Raw genomic sequence first — 22,513 nt, 5'->3', positions numbered from 1 at the left:
TAGCATCATCTTTTTTCTTTTCAGCTCAGGGCCGATAGCATTGCTAATGTGTATGACATTAATGGAATTAAATGTGTATACTCAGCTTACAAATTAGGCTTTCTAAATTAAGTCTAGAACACCAAGTGTGAAAAGGATCCAAGTTTTGAGGTTTTGGGATATTCCCAGTCACTTTTGAAGCAAAATTTATGCGTAGACAAAGGTCCTTCTACCTTGTTTCCTTGGAAATAAAATACTGGTATAAGCTCCAAGTAGGAGTGCCAGTGCACACCAGTGAGTTCAGTCTGCATCATGGCAGGATCAGGACCTAGGGTATATTAAATATCACTACTCTAGTAGTCAGTCAGTCTATCTCTTTTAGACTTCCAAGAATCACTTCTTCCTCTCTACTAAGTGGGAGCCAGGAGCAGTTTTCAGTGACCCAAATGTGGGGGTCCAGGGTGTGTGTGACAGCTGCAGAAGGCAGCCAGCTGTGACAGACGACTTGTGAGTGCTGCAGCCCGAGGCTTTTGGGAGGTGGGATACCCTTTTGTGTCCAAAACAACACTTAGACACCATGCAGCTCTGTCCTACTTTGGATGACCCTCTTGAACTATATGCCTACATTTTGAGTGGCTCAAATTAGACAGTTTTTCCAACACAGGTTAGGGATGCAGCACAGACAGTGTAACTTCTTAACTACTGCAGCACAAGACAGGTGTATCACCAACTACACAGCTTGAGAGAGAGAGATATTTTGATGTTTTTTTCTTCAAATTCTTTACAAAGCTCTTCATCTAAAGCCACAAGCTCTGGTCAGAAAGAAACTCAAGATAGTTTCTTGACCATATTCTCTGCGCTTAAGCAGTTACAACAGTCCAGTCCAAATTGGAGTTGCCCTGGAGAAGCAATATTTGCAACAGCTATGCATCATTTAAGCCAGTGTATGCAGCTGATTCAAAGAAGCAGCTGTGAGAAACTTTCCTTAGTTCCAGTCTTCCAGTGGGTGTTGCCATATGGCACCAGAACTGGGATAATGCGATGGAGCACTGCAACATGGAAGGGGGAAGGAGCATATCCTGTGAAATTGCATGAAAGAAATACTCAAAAAAAATGTTGGCACTGCAACAATTCTAATGGAAAGTAAAGGAAAGCTATTGCCAGGTCCTTAGATGATTTTACCCTTACAGCTTCTAAAATTAAAACTAAGGAATATAGTTTTGTTTCAGGAAGGTTCATCTCCTGGTTTCATTGATTCTAGCTCTGTTACACCCGGAGTAGTAGGAAAGTAGTTTTTCCTCATTCACTTTGTATTTTATACTTATTTTTTCAGTATAAATTCCTTTTCAAAACCCGATCTATTTTTGATGAACTGTAAGAAAGAAAGTTTTCAAAATTACCTCTATTTTGATAACACCTCTTCATAGAATTTTGGAAAATGTAAGTCTGATAATGGCTTCAGGACTCAGCAATTTTGGCTTTCTTCTGTCCTATAATTAGGAGAGGGTGTGGAAAAAAAACTTGGAAAAAAAGAGAAACAATGGAAAACAAACCTCAGAAACACTGCAGAGGTGTTTTATTTATTTATTTATTTATTTATTTATTTATTGTTTTATTGTTTTATTTATTTCATTTTTCCCCCCTTCTTTTACTATTTAAGAAAGTGTTAATATCTCTTTCTGGGGGCTTAGTAAAATTTTTTATCATAATTTTATATTTTTTCCCCTCTTTAAATTACTGTAGAGCTAATTTCCTGTACAAGTAATGACACTGAATGTAGCCATGGTTGCCTTCAAACATCTAAAGGCCCTGTTTGCTTTTGTCCGGAAGGATCTATACTCAAAGTGGATGGCAAAGCATGCACGGGTAAGTAACATTTTTTCTAGCTGTAGTGACTGCCAAACTCTATTTATTCTTAGCACTGAGAGCCAGAAGTGAATGAAGGCATTTTATATTCATTTTGCACAGCTGTAAATGATTGTACAAGATAGGAGGCAATAGAATGTCAGGTGCTTTGAGTGCTGAGATGAACAATATTCATCTTCATTTTTTAATAGATTTTTATTAGGGGCAGCATCCAATGTTTGCAGGCCAAATTCCTCTGTTGTCAGCACAGATCAAGGCATGTTACAGATTACTATTGCAAGAGACATCTAAAGTTTATATTTGAGGGGAAATATATGTACAAAATTAAGGCTTGGTTGAAATCTGAAGATGACTTTTTGACATCATGCAGCCCAGGTTCACAGTCATTTACCCAAAAATGGAATTTTTGTAGTCAGAATACTTGAAGCTGCTATGTTCACTAATATGTCATTCCCCATCCTAGCATTTTTCCAAATTCAGGGGACTGTAATTTTTCAAATGTATATTTTTAGTCTTAGGGATCAAGATAGCTCCATTACTGCCAGCCTCCTGCCTTGAAAAAAAGACCACCTTTTCCCTTTTAATCCCTTTCATACATGGACTGTGCTATATGCAAAGTTTCAGTCATTATTGCTGTTTTGCTAGGAACACTCCACTGAGTAAGCTCAGGTTGGCATTGAGAATATAATAGAAAAAATAAGAAAAGAATAGTTTCTTTTTATATGAAATCTTGGTTTGCTGTATCAGAAAGTATCAATTTTCCATCCTAGCATAATTAAGTTCAGGGGAGAGAATTGCATTAATTTGCTGTTTCTTTGCATGGTGTGCACAGTCTGATAAAATTTATTACTCTGCTGTAGATGGGATGATATTTGTATGGGAGAAAAATGAAAAAATGAACACATGGAAGACCTCTCTCTTCATGTGTCCCACCCTTCCATCTCCTATCTTGTGTCGTAAATTTTCAGGAAAAACTCAGTAACAAGTTACTACTAATTTGTTAACTCTTCACTGGACTTCTGCTTTCAGCAGGAGGCCTTTTGGTAAATCTGCCAGTTACTGAGATGATTTGGACTGTAGAAATCCTGAGCAGAGTGAATCATTCTCTTATACCTCTGATTATGTTGTATTTTATTTTTTTTTAGAACGGCACAATAAAATTTTACAAATGCTCTGTTTAAGGTTGTACATCTCCAGATAATGGTGGCTGCAGTCAGATATGCTCTTCTTTAAGCCCATCCTCCTGGGAGTGTGCTTGTTTTCCTGGATATAAGCTTCAGCGAGACAGAAAGCACTGCACAGCTATAGGTTGGTGTCTTGGTGTGCCTGTATATTTCTGCCAATAAAAGCAAAATCATTTTTGAGTCCTTTAAAGTGGATGGCAAATCTAGGATCCCTTTTTGTACTGGTTTTAGGTTACTTTGTGAAACTTGTGAAGTATTAGTTGTTAGGAAAGATAACCTGTTTTGGAAATAAACCAGAACAAGCACCACTATATGGTTCAGTCTCCCTCACAGAGGGTTCAGTATATGATCCAACTTCAACATTTCACTCTGGGCTCCCACACTGCAGGGATTTGTCCGGAATATGCAGGTTTTTGTGCCTTCAAATAAATGTGGGCATAGTTCCTGCCCAGTTTTACAGGACTGGGGCTGAGGTCCCTACATTTGGAAAAGAGGATAGCAAATAGCCTGTTGAAGGACTTTTCCTACAAGGATATTTCTCCTCCACTAGCCCCAAGAAGCCCAGGTATTTGCTGTGCACATTTGGATTTCAGACCCTTCTGTTCCTTCTAAGAAAAGGGCAGACCTTGGTGAGCAGCAAGGTATAAGCAACCGCCTAAGAGAGAGGAGGAAAAAGAAGTTTGTGATTTTTTTCAGGAATAAGGGAAAAGCATTATTTTTTGGAGGACATTTTTCTTGCTTTTAGTGTGAAAGACTTCTCATGTGCAAAAGTCAAGTATTCTGGCATTTATAGTGATGCTGTGAAATGCAGAGAGATGATTTTGAGGCTAATTCACTCAGTGTGAAACACAGTGGGGCTAGTCACTGCCTTTATCAAAAATTTTGAGGCTGATGCTGAGAACTTATATTCACATTTATCTTAAATTTCTGAGGCAAGTGGAATGTAGGAAAATTGCCATAATTTCTTTGTGCTTCTGTTCCTTATTTTGTCTTTTACCCTTATCTACTTTCAATGCTACCTAGGTAGTAACGCAAGTTAGAGATCACTTTGAACCTAGTGCAATTAACATACTGGCAAATTTTCATCAACAGGTCCTAAGCCATTTTTGTTATTCGCAAATGGCCAAGATATCCGCCAGATCAGTTTTGATGGAACAGATTATACAAGTTTACTTGACTGGCAGATGGGAATAGTCTTAGCACTAGACTCTGACCCAGTGGAAAATAAGGTAAGGCATTAAAAATGAGAGGATTTCGAAGTGTTGCAAGGACAAATGGCTTGAGCTTTCATGTGCCTTAACCTTTCTGCTGTCAGTGATCTGGATTACATGTTGTGCTGCTCGTTGTTCTATTGCCTGTCTAGGAACATAATAGCTACAAGCTGCCAAAAACTAACTGAACAGTTTCATCTTTTACTCACTAATTGAATGTGCTCTGTACATTGACAATGATAATTCACAGAGAATTTGGATTTCTAAATTCACTTTGGGCGTGATTTCAATTTCAAAGAACTATTGTGTGATTGATAAATTTTCTCCATTAAGATTGCAGTGTTGTTTTCTGGAAATACATTGTGGGGTTTTATTTGCTGTGTAGCGGTAAAAGCAATAGTATCTTTTTTTCTGTACAGCTAAATCTCACAACCCCTACTAAATGTAGGAGTAATCTTAACACAGATTACTTCCCGTGTCCTGACATTATTCAGCAAAACTGCTGAATGCTCACTGAGTTTATTACTCTTACAAAATATATTCCTCATGTGTAAGATATTGCTGTTGGGAAACAGGAGTCTTCTCTGCAGAAAGAACTGTTTGTCTGTGTGGCTGTATCTTTCCACCCTATTCCTTGCCTTCAGAGTTGAGAATAATAGGAGTTCAGCTGTGCTTTGCTAAACCTCCTCTGGCAGATAGTTATATTTGCCTGTGATGAGATTTATTTACATCTAAAAGCGTTGCAAAGAAGTACTGGTTGGTACAGTGAAAGTTGATGATGAGCTCAGTTAAGTTGTTGGAAGCATCTCAAGGCCCAGATGGACACAGTCAAACAAATGTAAATGTTACCAGATCTGCATTTACAGGAGGAGCATTTCAGGCCCTTCTGGAACATCGCCACTTGCTCCTGAAATAGGGCCCTGCTGGAGAACTGGCAGTTGTTCTGTGCTGTGCCAAATGTAAATCAGCTGCGCCAGTGACGCTGGGTGTGCACCCGTGTTCTTCTCCTGTGGGGAGCTCAGCGTGGCATTGGGGTGGGCAGTACAGAGGTAAGGGGACATGCAAGAGAGTTGCCAGGCTGCAGCAGCCTGGTCTGGTCAGTGCAGAGCAGAGTAGCAAGGAAGCATCCCTTTGTGCTCCCATGGTATTGAACTAGCTGATTTAATGCTAGAGGCTCCCCTCTGTTTTGTTTGACCTTGTGGTTAGCATCAAAACAAAGTTATTTGTTTTGCTGTTACCATTTCCAAGGAAAGCCTCAGCATTGTTTTTCATATGGTTCTGCCATACAGTGTATAGCTCCCTCTGGGTATTGAATACAAGACAAATTTTCTTTCCTCATCCTTGGAAACCACAAGCCTAGTTTCCCCACTAGCAGAGAACTTTTCTTTCAACCCAAAACTGAGAAGCCTCTTCTGAAAATTTTAGAACCTTACAGAATAGACACCTGGTAAAAAATTAAGGTAACCGCAGGCTGAAAGAGAGAAAAAAATAGGAACAAATTATATAACTCCTTTTCCCCTTCCCAGCTCCTTGACACACATAGACTGCTACTATCTTCTCTCTGCTTCTCCCTTTTCAATATGAGCAGCCAGTGAAATAACATTTCTTTTTGCTTCCTTAGCTGTGCTTCATGTGAGGGAGCTGCTTGCTGAAACAAAACCACAGGATATTCAGAGGGCTGTATATAGGGCAACTAGGATTTACAGCTAAGTACAAGCTGCCTGTAGAAGTCATCTTGGTTGAAGGACAAGTGCCTTTTTATTTGGTCAGGGATCACAGGTTACCTGTGCAGCTTTTTGTAAATAAGCAGTTTAGGAAACTTACAAGATGAAAAAGTTGGTTTAGAAGTGCGACTATTAGACAAGGGGAGTAGAGTAGAAAGTGAGATGGGAACTAATAACACCTCACCTGTTATTTATTTACAGATTTACTTTGCTCACACTGCCTTGAAATGGATAGAACGAGCTAATCTGGATGGCTCAAATCGTGAAAAAGTTGTTCATGAAGCTATAGATACACCCGAAGGCCTCGCTGTGGACTGGATTAACCGTAAATTGTATTGGACAGACAGAGGGTACATGCTCCACAGTGAATTTATGTTGAAGCATGCCATAGAATATTTGGAATAAATGACTGGTGATACAGAAATAGCTGAGATATCACTCTAATTCAGTAGTGCTTCACATTCTGATTGGTTAGTTTTAATCTCAAGTATATACAGTTGGAAGGTTCTTCAAAACTGAAATGCTGGAAGTTCCCTTTGAGTCTGCTATTGTATTTTTATCTTTGTCTTTCCAAGAAGCAAGGGTTTGGACTCAGTTGCAAGGAATCTAAAGCATGTACCACATATATACATATACGCATGTGCGCATGTGCATGTGAATATATGTTTACACTCATTTATATACACACACTCTGTGTGTGTGTGTGCACATATAGGTATGTCTTCACATATACATATAAAAAAAGAATATTACTGTATCGAGTATGTCTTGGGCAGAAGTCAGTGTTGTTGGCAGCCCCTTTAAACTATTGGAGGGTCTTTGTCAATTATCTCTGCTTTTAGCAGAGGAATGACAATATGACTTTAATTTCAGCTGATACCTAAAATTACATGCTGAGAGAAACAAAACTGACCTTTGCTGAAAAGGCAATGCCAGATCAAAACACACAATGAAGACTCCTTGAAGAGTGGTCATGATGTTTCAGTATGATCCATAATTCATTACTCAATAGAAAGTAATTTTGAATGTTCAGATCACCCTCCTTCTCCCTTATAAAAATGCTGCTAGTCCATTTCCTTGCTAATAGGTGCAATCTTGTCTACCTGATCGTGTTCCTGTAGAAATATGCCAATGTTTCTTGTGAAATAGAAAATTATGGTGTTTCTCTGTAGGACAACAGTCCAGGGGTAATCTGAGAAATGGAATTGGCTTTCTTTTCAATCACTGCATTTATCTGTTTGTATTGCATATTTGAAGGAATATATTTCTCCTTCCATCTCTGTGTGGCCTTTCTTTGAAGTTTTAGATAGGCACGGAAGGCTGTAGGCTTTCAGGTAGAGGCTGGTATTTGTTTGGCAAAGTGAAGATTGCAGCAATAAAATTAGTTTTCTGGAAAAAGGCTGAATTTGAAGACTGGCAAACTAGATTCTATACTTGACTTGGCCCCATGTTTTATGAGTGATCTTAAGAACTTTATTCTCTTTCTTTCCTGAAAAATAGATGTAAAATGATTGGGGATTTCTGGATGAAAAATGCTGCACAAAAGTACTATTTAGAAAAATTCTTTTTACATTTGATAATGGTATTTGGTTAGGAGCTGGTTTTCCTCCTGAATCCCTTTAGAACTAACATTTATCTGTTAGTGATCATACTTCCAACTCATTATTTGCCCAGAGAAGGAGAACTTAATGTCTTCTGCAGAGCAGCAGGTATTTTATCATCATGCCTTGGACCAAATAATGAGGCTGTAACTTGAATTACTGGTTGATAAAACAACTGGACTCCCCACACCAGCGGGATTATTTTCTGTCATTGTAAATTTATTTATTACAGCTAAACTAAATTGATGTAAAATCTTAGTACATTCTGCCCGAGAAGGTAATTAAAAAGATAGCGGGGAGGACTTAACTGTGCCCTGTGTATTGCAGGAAGGCGTGCATCGAAAGGAGCAATCTGAATGGAATGCAAAGAAAAATGATCATCTGGGAGGATATCTCCCAGCCCCGAGGGATTGCCATTCACCCATTTGCTAAGTAAGGAGTGAAAAATGCAGTTAATCATGAAATACTTAGGGAGGGTTTTTAAAAATGACCATGCCAGCCTTGCCCTTTTGAGAGTCAAAATGTACATTAGTCTCCTGGTAGGTTAGTCATTGCATTGCAGAGCTGTGTGAACTGCATTGTTTCATTGCTGGATTTCTCTTTTGAGTTGAGACATGTTCATTTCTCATACAGATTTAAAAGAAAATACCAGAAGTATTAATGATATTGTATGCAGTTTAAGCTAAAGCTGCATGAGCAACTAAAGTCACTCTGACAGTTTGTAAGCACCACACTACAAACTTCGATGGTTCCATATCTAATAGTGTAAAGAAGGTAGTCACTTTTAACCAATAGTATTTACAAAGTAGTTTTTTGACCATGGTTCAGTTTCTTAGGAAACTAAACCTAATCTACTATTGTGGAGATTTGTTGATTTAAATGCACCTTATAGCTTCTTAACTAGTGTCGAGATGATCACAGGAGATTTGGGTGTTTAAACTCTTGATGCAATTCTGTCCATCTTAATCAATGGCAAAGTCCATGGATTTCAGTCAATATGTCTGTAGTAGGAGCATTTTAAATCTGTTGATTTTTTAAATTATTTTTTTGATGTTCATATCCTGCTATAACTAAGCACCCATGAATCAAAGAATGAAGCAAAGTTGGGGAGGGTGTTTTGTTAGTTTCCCTTTGGGCATAAAAGACCTGAAAGAATTTTTCGACAGAGGTTGAATATGATAGAGACATTTTGCAGGAAAACTTTGTAGAATGAGTAGGTTCTGAAGGATTGTTTATTAGAATTATTGGTAGATGCAAAGTGTACAAGAGGAAAGGGAAGAAAAGACATCACTAAAATCTTCATTTTTTAAAAAGTTAATGGCAAAAGGATGAACAGACATTATGGTAATGTCCATAGTTGTAAATATTGAAGAGAGATCTGAAACACAATTAAGACTATTGAAAATACTGATCCCTGCATTGGCTACAGCAAAACTACTTCAGTAAATAAAGCTAAATGAATCTGTGGGTTATTTCAGTAAACCTGACAGAGGCAACTTATGCCTGGGAAGACTAGAGCTCAAACTTCAGAAGTAATTTGTGATTTTGGTATCCTCATTTTTAAGTTGCCATCTAACACTCTCTGTTGAAAAACAGTGAGTAACACATAGGACTTTAGAGGGAGATCCTGAAAATCACGATTTTATTAAAAGAAGAAAATATACTGGTTTATTTTTTAAAACCAAAATAACCTGTGTACTCTTGCTTGTTTTCCATGGGTAGTGGGTAATTTTGGTTCCACTTGTGTATTATTACGCCATTTTTTAGACAAGGTGATGGCTAATGAATTGTCTTCTATTGTCTGGGTTTGCTAAACCACTATCAACTGTCATGTGGAAAATCAAAAAGCAGATATAAAGATCTGGCAATTAGCATAGGCAGGAGTTATTTTTCAAAGGTTTTGTGCCAGTGAATAGAGGATTCTGCATAAGTCCCAGTGTAATCACCTGGAGTCTTATGGCAAGTGTGAAAAGACCAGAAGCCAATATGTTTGCTCGAAGCATGCACTTTTTCTCCTGTGACTTGGGGCTGTATTGCTCTGATCTGACCTTTCTGCTTTGAAAGAACTCCATGGAGAGGAGGACAAACATTTGCTTACTGACTTCCCGTATTCATTTTGTTTTCTAAAGGAGATTATTCTGGACTGACATGGGGGTCAATCCCAGGATTGACAGCTCTTCATTAGAAGGCATCGATCGTCGGGTTATAGCCAGCACTGGTCTGGTGTGGCCCAGTGGAATAGCTCTTGACTACTTAGCAGACAAAGTGTACTGGTGTGATGCTAAGCAGTCAGTGGTTGAGAGCGCAAATCTGGATGGTTCTGGTCGTCAAATTCTTGCACAGAATGATGTAGGTGAGGTTTTGGCATTGATAATTACCTACTGCTGCTTGTCAATCTGTGTGTGTACCTGCACATGTGCATGCAAATTACTGGCCAGCAGCTGTGCTGTAGATCCCATACAACTCTGTGTTGAGGTTAATGGCCTCACTTTCATTCTTTATTCTGTTACCCAGCTGACCTTTGTCCAGTTTAGCAAAAGTATGTCCTTCTAACACTCTCTGCTTTTACTAATCAGTTGCTTTGCATTGCACAGAGGACTTCTCTGCCTTCACAGAAAAATGAAAATTAGGAAAAAAGTTAAAAATGTGGTTTGCTTGTTTCATGCATGGCTGCTTAGTTTAATTCAGGTTTTGCTGTGTTTATGATATCAGTGAGTTATTTTGACATAAACTGAAAGACAGTTAATCTTTATTGTTAAGGTTCTAGAGCAGCAAACCTGCATCTGCAATATTGAACACTGGAATGATTCTAAACACATTAGATATCAAATGAAAAATGATTTATACACTTTGCTGGTAGTTGTTATGGCTTGAGCAGAGTGAGGTCTTGGAGGAATCATTGTTCTCCAGTTCAGAAGACATCAAAGGGCCTCAGCAGAGTGACTTTCCTTCGTCTCTTTCGTCTGCTGCGCATATTCTGCTGTGCACTCCACCTTGCAACTGATCTGCAAAGAAGGACTTTGAAGCCTGAACAAAGTTTCACGTCGTTCCTCCACAAGGAATGGGACAATGTCTTACAGGGAGAAAACAGAGAAGGAAAGCTAGGAGCACTGTAGAAACATGGGCTATGAGAAAAGAGATAGGCCTGGAGCAGTGTTACGGCAGTTTGGAGGTGGGAGAAAAGGACATCAACACTGTATGCAAAGAAGTGAAAGAATTGAAGGCCTATGGGGTATGAATTTAGAGAAGCAGAGAGACTTGATATCCTGATGTTTTGCTAATGCTTTTAGTGAGACCAGAATTCAGCTTTTTTTCTTGGACAGCTGTACACTGGAGGATGGGAAGGTGGCACCTCTTCATAGGCGTTCTGCTGTAACATGAATTTTTATTACACCAGCTCCCTCTAGTGCTCCGGTACTGAGAGCTCATTCAGCACTGCCGCATGCAAAATAGGTAAATTACTTCTGCTCTTCTGCTAACGCCGTTTTCAGCTGTAAGTAAAACAGCCCGTTAGCACCTGCCCAAGGCAACAAACAACACAACCACTCCTTTTGTTTATGCAACCATTTAGGTTTGCACTGCTCTGGGAAAGGTTCATGAGATTATTAATTTTTTTTGTTCTTGCCTATCTCCATCGATTGACACTACCTTTCTAATTTTAATCTTTAATGTACTTGTAAATTAAGAGGTTAAGGAATTGCTGATCAAAGCACAGTGCTGTTTGTGGATAGTGCAAGCTATAGATCCTAAAACTATAAGCAAATATTTGGGTGGGGACAGCATCTAGATCTTGGGCTAGTTGCTCAAATTTAATGGAAAGAAAAGCTAAGAACCAAGGCTGGTGATTAAGCGTGGCTCAGTGGAGGTAGTGAAGTGACAACAATATGCTCTTCAACTTAACACATAAGAACACTTAAACAGTGTCTTAGAATTTTTTTTATATAGGAGTGGGTTTTTTCACTTTATTTGCAAGGTGTATTTAAGATATACCAACACATACTCCTTCTCCAAGGTTCTAATTTATCTGTTGTTTTGTTTGCCTGTTTGCTTAGCTTTGATTTTTTTATTTTTATTTTTTTTAAACTAATACATTTTGGGATCCCAATTTCATTACTGAAATTAAACATCATCCAGTTGAGGTCTACATCAAAAAGCAAAAACACAGATCATAAAAATCAGGTGCCTACAAAACATACCTTTCAGAGAGGCTCAGACTGCAGCAGTACAGTGTTGCACACATGCAGGCTGTGAGGAAGGACCAGCACCAAGCAAACCTGCTTAAGCCATGAAGCACCCACTCTGAAACCTAGCGGACATACATGGAAGAATAGTATGTGTTCTTACATTCCATTGCAAAAAGTTTTCCCAAAGTCTAATTTGAAATCAGGAGATTTCTAAGTGTACAGAATGTTTAGTCCTATATGGACTAATGACAATTTTCTATCATGAGAGAGATATTAAAAAGAGTCAGAATCATTTTTAAAAGATCTTTATGTCTGCCCTTATATATGAAAGTGTCCTTTGGATCCTGAATTGCTGAGCTTATCTCTGGGGATCTGAGTTTTCCTAGTACAGATAATGTGCTACCAAGGAAAAGTTCCTGTACTCTGAACTTGGGGTGGAATTTCTCACACCTACTGCTAGTCATGTAAGTGTTAGATGCCTGGTTGAAGCTGTTGTCTAGCATACTGTTGTCATCAGTGAAAAAAGAGGAAGCTACCCGGATGATCCATTGCCTCCTGTGGTTTGTGTTAGCTGTTTCTGTTAGTTAGCTGGCTACATGCACATGTGGCCCACTGTATTGCACTTGTGTGTACTTTTGGCGCTTGCAGAGACCACACACTGGGTTTGGGGTCCTGCTGTGGATCTGTGGATACAGTGTCTGTAACTCCCAGGCTGCTCTGTATCAGTACACTTATGCAAGATGACAGATGACATGAGTTCCTCTCTTCCTTGTGTGAAGACTGAAAAAGGAGCTGTGTACCTCAGCAGCTCTGTGCTGGGCCACTTACTGGCAGAGGAGGGAGTCACTTCAATTCTGAAAGGCTGGTCCCAATGCTGCCTCAAGAAATAATGGTATCTGAGGTAGAAGGATTTTGCGAACTTCATCTTTTTGGAGATCACCTGAAGTATACAGACTGTACTGAGCCAGGCAATTGTCATAACCTCCTTCGCTAAGAGCATAAGTAACATGTGCCCATGGTCCATCGTTCACAGACACTTATCCCTGCCCATGAGCAAACAAAGTGAAGAACTGGCTATGGCTATGCCCAATGTTAGAAGTTGACCTGTATGAAGACTGCTTTTGTTTTCATGGTTTCTTGTGTATGTTCTGCAGATGTGGAAATGATAAATCTAATGTCTTTGTAGGCCACCCTTTTGCTGTAGCGGTGTTTGAGGACCACCTTTGGTTTTCTGACTGGGCTAGGCCATCACTAATGAGGGTGGATAAGAAGACCGGCCAAAACAGGGTACGTCTTCGAGGCAGCATGCTGAGACCCTCATCAATGGTTGTAGTGCATCCTTTGGCGAAACCAGGTATACTGCAAAAACTAAGCAGTCATTCCCTTCCAGCCTCTTCTTGTTCACTGATGTCGGTAGAATAGATATCCTTGGGGAGATGATTATCTTCTCAGAAATCATCTCTTTTAAAAGCCTTACATAGTCAGACTGGTATTTATTGAAAGCATCATCCGGGCATGTGTCCCAGGAATGCTGACAGTTTTTGTAAGTTTATGTTCATGCCCAGGAATAGATGCTGGTCAATTGCCATGAGGCCTCAGTCTTTAAATTCCTATTTATCCTAGTTTATTAGCACTCCTCACACACACAAATAATAACAAATGACATGGAGAAAGATTTTGTAATATCCATTAGTTTTGGATCAAATAATTTGATTTTCTCTTTGGAACAATTCACCTGTAAGAGAAAAAAGTAATTTAGTAGACTAGGATTGAGAGAAGGTAATCACAGGTTCCCTATGCTCTTGTAATGTTCTTTCAGGGAATGTTAGGACTCTAAATATTAAAGGAGAAATAATAAAGTGAATAAACTAATAACAAATGTGGTACATATATTAGATACAGAATATGCGAATCTGATTTCCTGCCCGAGACTAAGTGATAATATCTACGCTCTACTATATGGATCTGTTGTTAAATAAAGAATTTTAAAAAGTGTTATAGTTTTTGTCAGTCCTTTTCTCAGCTTTGCACATCTACATGAAGATGTTGACTAAAGAAGTAGCTTGTTAAGTTTCCTGTTTTTCTGCATTAGGGGCAAATCCTTGCCTTTATCAGAATGGAGGCTGTGATCAGATCTGTGAAAACAATTTTGGAATTGTACGTTGCAAGTGCCATCCAGGATTTGGGAAAACTCAAGATGGAAAAACCTGTCACGCTCTGGATTCTTCCAACTCAACAGAAGGTACAATCTTCCAGTTCCAAAAAAGACCCTCCTCAAACCTTTGAGGATCCTGACAGATAGCATTGAAAAAATTGCCCTTGCTTTAACATAAGGAATGATGGTGTGTTGTCCTGGGACAAGTCTGACCACAGTAATTTTTTCCCTTGGCATTTTAGCAGTGAAAGAGAAGTGTGCAGTGCTGACAACTATTGTGAGCAATATGTCACATTCCTCCTCTTTTGTATTTGAGGAAACCCACCAGTGAGTGGTTTTAGGAATGACTTGAGGTCAGAAACAGGCTAGTCTGGGAGGGTACCAATGTTTATTTTAAAAGGAAACCACCATGATTATTGGAAAGTAGACAAGGGATAAAAAATCAGAAGGTTAATTCAGTAGATTTAAATAGTCTGTGTCACTTTTTTCTTGTCTTTTTCAGGAAGTGTCTCTGTGCACAAGGATGTAGTGCCAATGCCACCACCAGAGATCATGCTCCAGAGCACACAGAGCAATGGGATTTTTAAGGATATGGACAGTGGGCAAAAGCAGAAAATAATTTTTTTGATGGCTGAAATCATGGTATCAGGTAGAGTCTGATGATTGTCTTCCTTATATTTACTGTGAGGCTCTGAACAGGTTTATAGAACAGAAAGAAATCATAGACCTCAAATTAAGAAAAACAATGTCAAGACTGGTGGCATTCATGCTCTTAACGTTCTTACAAGAAGTTGGGTCTATGCAGTTATGCCAGGTAGGACTGCTTTGCTTTTTTTGTTTGTTTGTCTCCATGTTCCTTTGCTATGTCAAAAAAAATTGATAATATTATCCTGGAGTAGAGAAAAAAGATTCTAATTTGGAACACTTGGGAAAGTGTCTCCCTTAGACATTTCAAGTCTATTAAGTACCTCTGAACAAAGCTGAAATAAAACCATTGAATTCTACCTATGTTTGATGACACTAGATCATTAAATTTTCTAGGTTTTGAATACATTATTCAGAAATCCTTATACTAAATGACATGTCAACAACATCTAGACAAAGTGAACAGCCCTAATGCTTGTCATCAATAATCCTGGAGAGCTAAGTTTCAAACTTTGACTGTATGTTCTGGTTTTCTTAGGTTTTTCTTGTTTAGTTGGGGGAGGGTGTTTTTGGTTTTTTTTTTCTTTGATATATACACAGTACCTCTTTTGATCTTTCCAAATACATCTAGTGGATTGGGTTTTTTTTGCTTTGTCTATGCTATAGATCAAGATGACTGCACTGCACTCGAATGTTACGTCAATGCAGAGTGTGTTTTGCTGGAAGATGGTGCCGTGTGCCAGTGTTTGAAAGGATTTACCAGGAAGGGGAACTCATGCTATGGTAACAAAAGACATTAATATAACTTTCGGAAAACTGTCGACTGTGGGAGAGGAAGAAAATCTATCTTCTTTCACATTGGCAGCTCTGCTGTGTGAGCCATGACAGAAAGGTCAATAGTATGAAAGGGATGATGAGCAGAGAGCATGAGTTGAAATGGCTAATTGTCACATGCCTGATTTGCCCCTGAGTCATGAGAGTTAATCCTAATGATATTAACAAGACATAATGGGGATAATAGGAATAAAAACATCATGTATTCTTTTTAAAAAATTACCCAATTATAAAAGCTCAGTCCATAGACATGATAGACAGTGTATAATTTAGAAGTTTGTATTAAGGAATCTCTTAAAAAATTAGTATTCCTGATGTAATGTTTATGTAAAAGTGCTGCTCTTTTTTCTTTCCAGCATTAGAGACTAACAACCATGCAACACATTGCTTAGGATGGTCTTTAAATTTTTGGACTTGCATGCACATAAATGGAAGAACTTTGTCCTCTCATAAAGGGCAGGACAGGAAGGTGTTAGAAAGAGAAAAAAATAACATTTGATGGCTAAGCATGAAGACTAGAGGAGTTTATGTTGCAATAGAAAGGGAAAAAAAATTGTAAGCTTATGTGTTCTTTCACAAAACAAACTTTCTCACTAGTCTTAAAGGTCTTTTCCATCCTGAAGGATTCTATGATTCTTTAATGTAAGGCTTTGTTTTGAATTTCTTTCAAACAGATTTTTTTTTTTTAAAGAAAGTGGTATTTGTGGAGCCTCTAGGTCTCCAGTTGACTCTCTTAGGTTCTTTAGAACATCCCCCTCGAATTTCATACCAAAAAAGACCACAAAGTCCTTCTCTTTTGATTTGCTTCAGATGCATAAATGACAAGTGACAGCACAGTCTGAGGGAGATTCACGATGTAGATGTTTCTTTTAATTGATTTCCTTGATGGTTTCATGACCCATGTGTTCCGTCTCCTTGTTTTATCTCACAGATGTTGATGAGTGTGCTGTAAATATGGACCACTGTGATCGAAATGTGTCGGGCTGCATCAATACAGAAGGGAGCTATGTCTGTAAATGCCTGGAGGGCTACACTGGGGATGGAGTCCATTGCTATGGTATGGGCATGTGTGAGGGCTGTGCTGTGTCTGGAAGGCTGGGACAGGATGAATGAGCAAGAGACATATTTTATGATTTGGGCTAGCCTTCCAACAAGCTGTGAAGCTGTCGTCTGAGCTGTTCTGGTTCATTTTAAATAATTTGGTAGGGGCATGGATACTAACAGTGGCTTCTCCAGACAGCTGACATGTATCATTTCTGCCTTTTAGATTTTTTCCTCCCTGTTTGAAGTGTGGTAACCTCAGCAACTGATCAATATGCAAAGCCTGTAGTTGTCAGTGAATATCTTCTCTCATTGTTTGTACTCTTTTTAGTAGTTATAGAAAGAGAGAGAGGAAGAGTGAAGGGGAGGAGGGAAGTGGAGGTGAAGCAGTAGAGCTTTATTGGAAATCGTTGCCATGAATATAAACGAAAGCAGGTATTGAGTGTGTCATAATACTCATCAAATAATTCCAGGTCTGTTTAATAGGCATGAGGCTCAAGGTGTGACACTGACAACTTGAGTACATTTAGAGTCCTGTTAATAATCAGACCCACTGATTTTCCCATCCAACTCTAATGCCAGGTCTCTAGTTCATTCCTTTACATCTCTTAAATTCTTAATCCATTTTAGCGGTAAATATGAACAGGAAGCCTTATCTCTCCAGTATTTGATTAGCACACAGTTTGTTCAGAGCTGTATGAGAGTCTTGGCTTCTCTTCTGTCCTTTTCTTTTTCCTTTTTTCCTTTTTTCCCTTATGGCCTAATTCAAAACCATTAAATTTGAACCAATTCTTATATAATCTTTGCTGGACTTTGGTTCTTCAACACTGGTTAGGATGGCTAAAAAATTAAGAACAATATCATTATTATTGGCAGGGTTTGGAAAGTATCAGAGGCCGAAGATTCAAGAAAGCCTTTTGCCTACAATGGTCAGAGACAGAGGTCATGTCTTTGAGAATGTTTGGAAGTGGAGATGAAAGTGCACACAGAAGTGACAAACTCCTCTTTCTTTCCCAGCACCCTATAGAAGGCACGCCCTCAGGCAGCCCTGGAATCTTTCTGTCTGTGGTATAGTTGCACAGCTAGAAGGATTGTGTTACCTTCCACTATTATTGAAAAACAATCTATTATCTTCCTGAAGTCTTGAAATCCAGAAAATAGTAAGATTCATAGCATTTTATAAAAACTACAATATTATTATGATGTAAACAGAACTGGAACTTATTTTGTGTTTGATGACTTGAAATGTATTATGAAAGCCAGAAACTGGTAAGTGCCTTGGTACTTCAATTTTAGATGCCTTCCTGCATTCACAATGCATTCCTGCATTCCATTTCTATACTGTTTTGAGCCATATAATGTTAATTTTACTGTAGAAAAAGTCCCAGTGGTTTAAGCAATCATTTCACAAAAACTGGGGTAGTAGATCTGTGATTCCTCAAAGTAGATCTGGCACATATATTCTGCTAACAGTTCATAAAATGAATCAGAGGCTGACAAACTCTGGTATGCGAACCCTTTCAAAGGTCCCACCTTTGAGGGGTGTGCTTAGGCGCTTAGGAACATGCAGGTGCCAACCTGGCAGGAGCTACTGCCGTGGGTTTTGCTAGAGAAGGCGTGGAGGCAGGGTGAGGGTATGCAGTAGGATGGAGGTGAGAGGTATATATGAGCCTAACACTGGCTCTGAGCCTGGAAACTCTTGTAATCAGGGAGCCTCTTCACAGTAATTCAGATCCTCACGCACTGAAGTGTTCACACAAACTGAATAAATCTGTAGGTTTCTAGACCTTTTCCTTCTGCCTAAACTTTTTGTTTAGGCTGAACTAAGTGGATAGTACAGGGGGCAGCTCCCCACCCCCAAACCCTTCTGCTGTCCTTTTAACTGATACTCTGAGTCATTTCATTCTTCTAACTGCAGACTGTTTGGGTGACAGATATTGATGAGTGCAAGACGGGGTCCCACACCTGTGGAGAGAACATGACCTGCACAAATACAGAAGGAAACTTCACTTGCTCGTGTGCTGATCATGCTTCTGGAACTGGCATCAGTTGCAGTGAGTAAATGGAGTGAGCAAATAAAATGAAGTGACCCTTCATTAAGAACAGCGTTCTTGGATAAATCGTTATACTTGGAAACAAGATATCCCTGTACAGTGACGTACCGACCAGATTGTGGATGCATCTAGCATTGCTTTAGGAGGCTGTTTTGAGGTGGACTAAGGAGACTAGATCTGAGTTTAGTTTGGAAATATCTACATTAAAGTTCAGTGTCTGAATGTAACAACCAATCTATCTAATGGCCTTTACAATCAAAAGCAGAAGTAAATGCTCCTTGGAAGTAATATTTTTGGAGGTAATTTCAGTCTGTGTCATTTTTCAAACGCTCTGTGCCTTCCTTCCCACTGCAGAAGTCTAGCTCAGAAACTGCACATTATTTAAGTCTCACTTGATTCTTCAGAAAAAACTTGTCTTTCAGATCCTGTCACTAATTTTTCAAAAGGGCTCTGAAACTCTTTAGAAAATCTGATTACCTGTTTGCTGAAGAGAGCTGCAGAAGGTTCAGCGCTAGTGACTATCTGACCCTCATTTCAGTGCCTCAGTTCTTGGAAAATGTGGAGCTAAGTGACTCATTGTATTACTCTGTGTCATCCCCCCTGGTCAGGGTGAATTTTACTCCAAATCAAGTGGCTATCTGATGATGGAGGGACACTGTGTGATTTTCACAGATCTATTTCTGCAGAAAAACAGAAGGAAATTATGGCTTTCTTAAATAGAACATCTTTTCAGTTACTTAAGCTTTCAGTAGTTTCAGATGTCACTCAGAAAATGGTGATTTTAAATGATGCATGACTTGGAAGTAATGCTTTCTAGGTCCCTCATCTGTCAACCTGATTGCATGTCTTCATAGGTGTTAACACACTGGTTTTACTCTTTTAGCAATTTTAGCAAGATGCAATTTTCTTTGCAGAATGCACACACACCTGGGGTTCACTCATCCCTTTCCACTGAGGCTCTTTGCCACGGCAGTTCTCCCTCCACTGAAATTTTAAAAAACAAATGTCATTGAAGGTCATGTTGCAATACAAATGGTGTGCAGCATAAAACTGATCCCATAATAGTATGAAAGCAATTAGGTGTGTTTCTTCTAAGCCATAGTGCCAGAAATTCTTTGCCATGTATCTGTTTTGTTCTGACCTATAGATTTGATACAGCATCAATGTAGGCAAGAAAACACTCCTTTTCTGTAAGAGTATGTCTGCACTGTAGGTCATGCTGTGCAGAGGTATTAGTGCTACTTTTAAAACCAGCTAGTTTGGATAGCTGTGTAGATGACAGCGTGTGCTATTCAGAGCAGGCTACAGAATCCTTTAGAGAACTGGGTCCATAGGGTTCCCTACTTCCCCAGTTATGTTGCTATCTGTATGTGAGCTAGCTCTCTGACTGGTCTTTATGCATGGTAGAGATTTACCATACCCCACAGCTGCGTAAGTAGCAAAAATCATTTGAGTGTAAGCACCTAGACAATTAATGCAGTTTCTCCTCAGAGCTGGACTCACACATCTAAATAGACAGAACTCAGTCTGTGGCTCTTTCATTGCAAATCTAAAATCAAGCATATTTAGTAATTTGATCTTAATTTATGTGTGTCTAAATTTGATAACAACATAAGCAAATAATTAAAACACAAGTAATTAATTGAAATTAGATATTTTTACCTACTTTTGTACCTTGAAGTTCTGGAACTCTTTTGTAAGATCACATTGCCAATGTGGCCAAAAGCTTGAGATGTCCTTGTGAAATCCTCTGTTTCAGAAACTACTGTTCCCCCAACTGTTGTCAACAATGAATACTCTACACACGCTGTGCAAGGTGATATTGTAGGATGCCCTCCTTCGTACGAGTCATATTGCCTTCATGGTGGAGTGTGCAATTATGTTTCTGATCTACAAGATTATGCCTGCAAGTAAGTACAGAAATTTGTAGTTTTTGTTCTAATGAATGGCACCCTTATGGTGTTACCCTTAATTAAGTGCAGGCAATGAAGAGTATGTCCGTATTATCTGTTCATGCTAGCAATTAGAATTAGACTTTCCTCTTTTCTGTAAGTGATCACTGTAAGTTTCAGTATGTGGCCATTCTGTTCACACCCATTGCAATTAATAGTAGGATTGGATTTGTTCCCTAAGGACTAGATTCTTTGCTTTGGAAATGGGAGGTAAGCTGTTAAGTGATTAGTGCTCATGGCATTATAAAAGAGGTGCTTGCTGTCTCTCCTGTACATATTGTGCTGTTGGTCTTGCTGTTCATGTGTAGCATTCAGTGGGGTGGAAGAAGACATCTCTGACTTGTCTTCTCTGATTGAGATGGGGGACCAGAAGTGGTGTCAGCATCTTCCCTTACAGTTTGAAGAGTCTTGGTCCTTGGTAGAAAGGATACAACATAACAGCCTTCTTAAAATCAGGGAGAGTAGCAATGAGACCTCAAAAATGAGACCTCCTTCTCCTCTCAATATTTTTGTGAAGCCTAAGTCTAGGTTCCCCAATTGCAGGCACTGATAAAAGGAAGGAGAATAATCTCAACTCTCTGGAAATCAGCCTTAGCCTGTTCAGTGTGGCAGCCTAGTCCTATGGGCTAATAATTTCTTCAAAACCTTTCATGCTGCCGTTCAAGTCTGTAACTTGACTATATTTGAATCTGTGCTGTATCTTTCTTCAAAATCAAGCATAAACATGTTTACAGTGGGACAAATCCAATGCCTGCCTCCTCCCTTCAGGTCTCATCTGGTAAGTGAGGACCTGTGCAGGGGATGGATGCTGTTCCATAGTAGGCAAATCTCCCTCTGTGTCTCAGTAATTCAGGTGGTCCTGGTATAACTGGAGTGAGGAGAGCAAGCTTTGTGTTGAAGGGTTTCTTTGACCCACCATTCCCCCAGGTCTTCCTTGTACTGCACTGCAGGAACCCCTGTACCAGTCCATTCCTGCAAGCAATGTCACATCCTAGGCTTTCTTATTTTTAAATATGAGTGCTCTCCACTGCCTAGAGACCTCTGTACCTGCAGAAATATGAAAATAATGTATCTCATGTACATACAACGGAATGAAGTAGGTGCTTTGTGCCATGGATTTCCTAAGCTCACCAAAGACATTACATGAGATGGACTCATGGTCATCCCAAGTATCTGTTGTGAATTTTTAGTGTAAATTTTAGAGGCATTGAAAACTATCTCCTTTTTTTTCCACCTCGTTTCTTCTGTTGAAACTAAAGACTACAAAACTGCAGGACTTTCAAATTGGATCACATATTCTTTTCTTTTTTTGTTAGATGTTAGAGCATAGTAAGAATCCAAATACACATATTATTCAGTTCTAGAAGTGGAAGCAGTTAAAAAAATTAAGGAGTGACCATACTTAGCCATGCTCTTGGGGGCCAGGCTTTGTATGTGGACCTTGCTGGCTTCCGACCTTGCTGAATTCTCACTAGATGGCAGCATTCATTCATGTAGGCTCTCATATACTAACTAGCAAAAGGAAGTAATGGGAAAATGTTATTTAGCAAAAATATCTAGCAGAAATCACATACCAAATGTGATTTGTATTTTTATTAACAAAAGATCTTACACTAGAAAGTAGATCTTCCATCATATTTGGAATTCATTGTGATATAATGTTAAAAACTTAGCATTTTTTCTGCCTTCCAGCATGTATGCATTCTAAATTGTGACAGAATGAGAGTACTTGTGATTTAATAATGAATGAAGACATAATAATTTCAGAATATTAGGTAAAAGCTACTGCTGGTTAAATCCTGTTTCTCTTGCTTGTTTGACTAGCCCTTGAACTTAAGTAAAATTAGACCAGTAAGAATTGCGAGAAGGAGTTGAGCCCATATTGCTCAGAGATTGTTACAAATTTAGTAGACTTTTAATTTTTTTTCCATTTATTATTTATGTGCCTCGTCTTGCACAGTAAAACTAGGCTGGAATTCTTTTTGATGTATTTCTCACTTTCTAGTAATTTTGATTTGAGGGTTTCATGCATTGATATTTCTATGTTGTGTTTTACAATGGTAAAATTAATCAGATAAACAAA

At 38.9% G+C, this 22,513-nt stretch overlaps 1 protein-coding gene across 2 annotated transcripts in view; it reads left to right on the top strand.

The window, feature by feature from the left end:
• EGF (epidermal growth factor) overlaps positions 1–22,513 on the top strand; it is a 58,390-nt gene that overhangs the window by 24,557 nt on the left and 11,320 nt on the right. For both annotated transcript variants that reach the window (XM_051789624.1, XM_051789625.1), the window contains exons 9-21: positions 1,723–1,845; positions 3,028–3,153; positions 4,122–4,258; positions 6,166–6,314; positions 7,893–7,997; positions 9,695–9,918; positions 12,936–13,103; positions 13,842–13,991; positions 14,407–14,553; positions 15,216–15,332; positions 16,315–16,440; positions 18,359–18,478; positions 20,238–20,388. In XM_051789624.1, the coding sequence (XP_051645584.1) occupies positions 1,723–1,845; positions 3,028–3,153; positions 4,122–4,258; positions 6,166–6,314; positions 7,893–7,997; positions 9,695–9,918; positions 12,936–13,103; positions 13,842–13,991; positions 14,407–14,553; positions 15,216–15,332; positions 16,315–16,440; positions 18,359–18,478; positions 20,238–20,388 (1,843 nt within the window). The remainder of the gene's footprint in view (positions 1–1,722; positions 1,846–3,027; positions 3,154–4,121; positions 4,259–6,165; positions 6,315–7,892; positions 7,998–9,694; positions 9,919–12,935; positions 13,104–13,841; positions 13,992–14,406; positions 14,554–15,215; positions 15,333–16,314; positions 16,441–18,358; positions 18,479–20,237; positions 20,389–22,513) is intronic.

This window comes from Manacus candei, unplaced genomic scaffold, assembly GCF_025592945.1.
Source record: "Manacus candei isolate 608988 ecotype Guabito, Panama unplaced genomic scaffold, ASM2559294v1 h1tg000028l, whole genome shotgun sequence".
In the NCBI taxonomy this organism is placed as follows: Eukaryota; Metazoa; Chordata; class Aves; order Passeriformes; family Pipridae; genus Manacus; species Manacus candei.
Note: the sequence above shows the minus strand (reverse complement) of the source record. Positions and strands in the feature narration are given on the sequence as shown.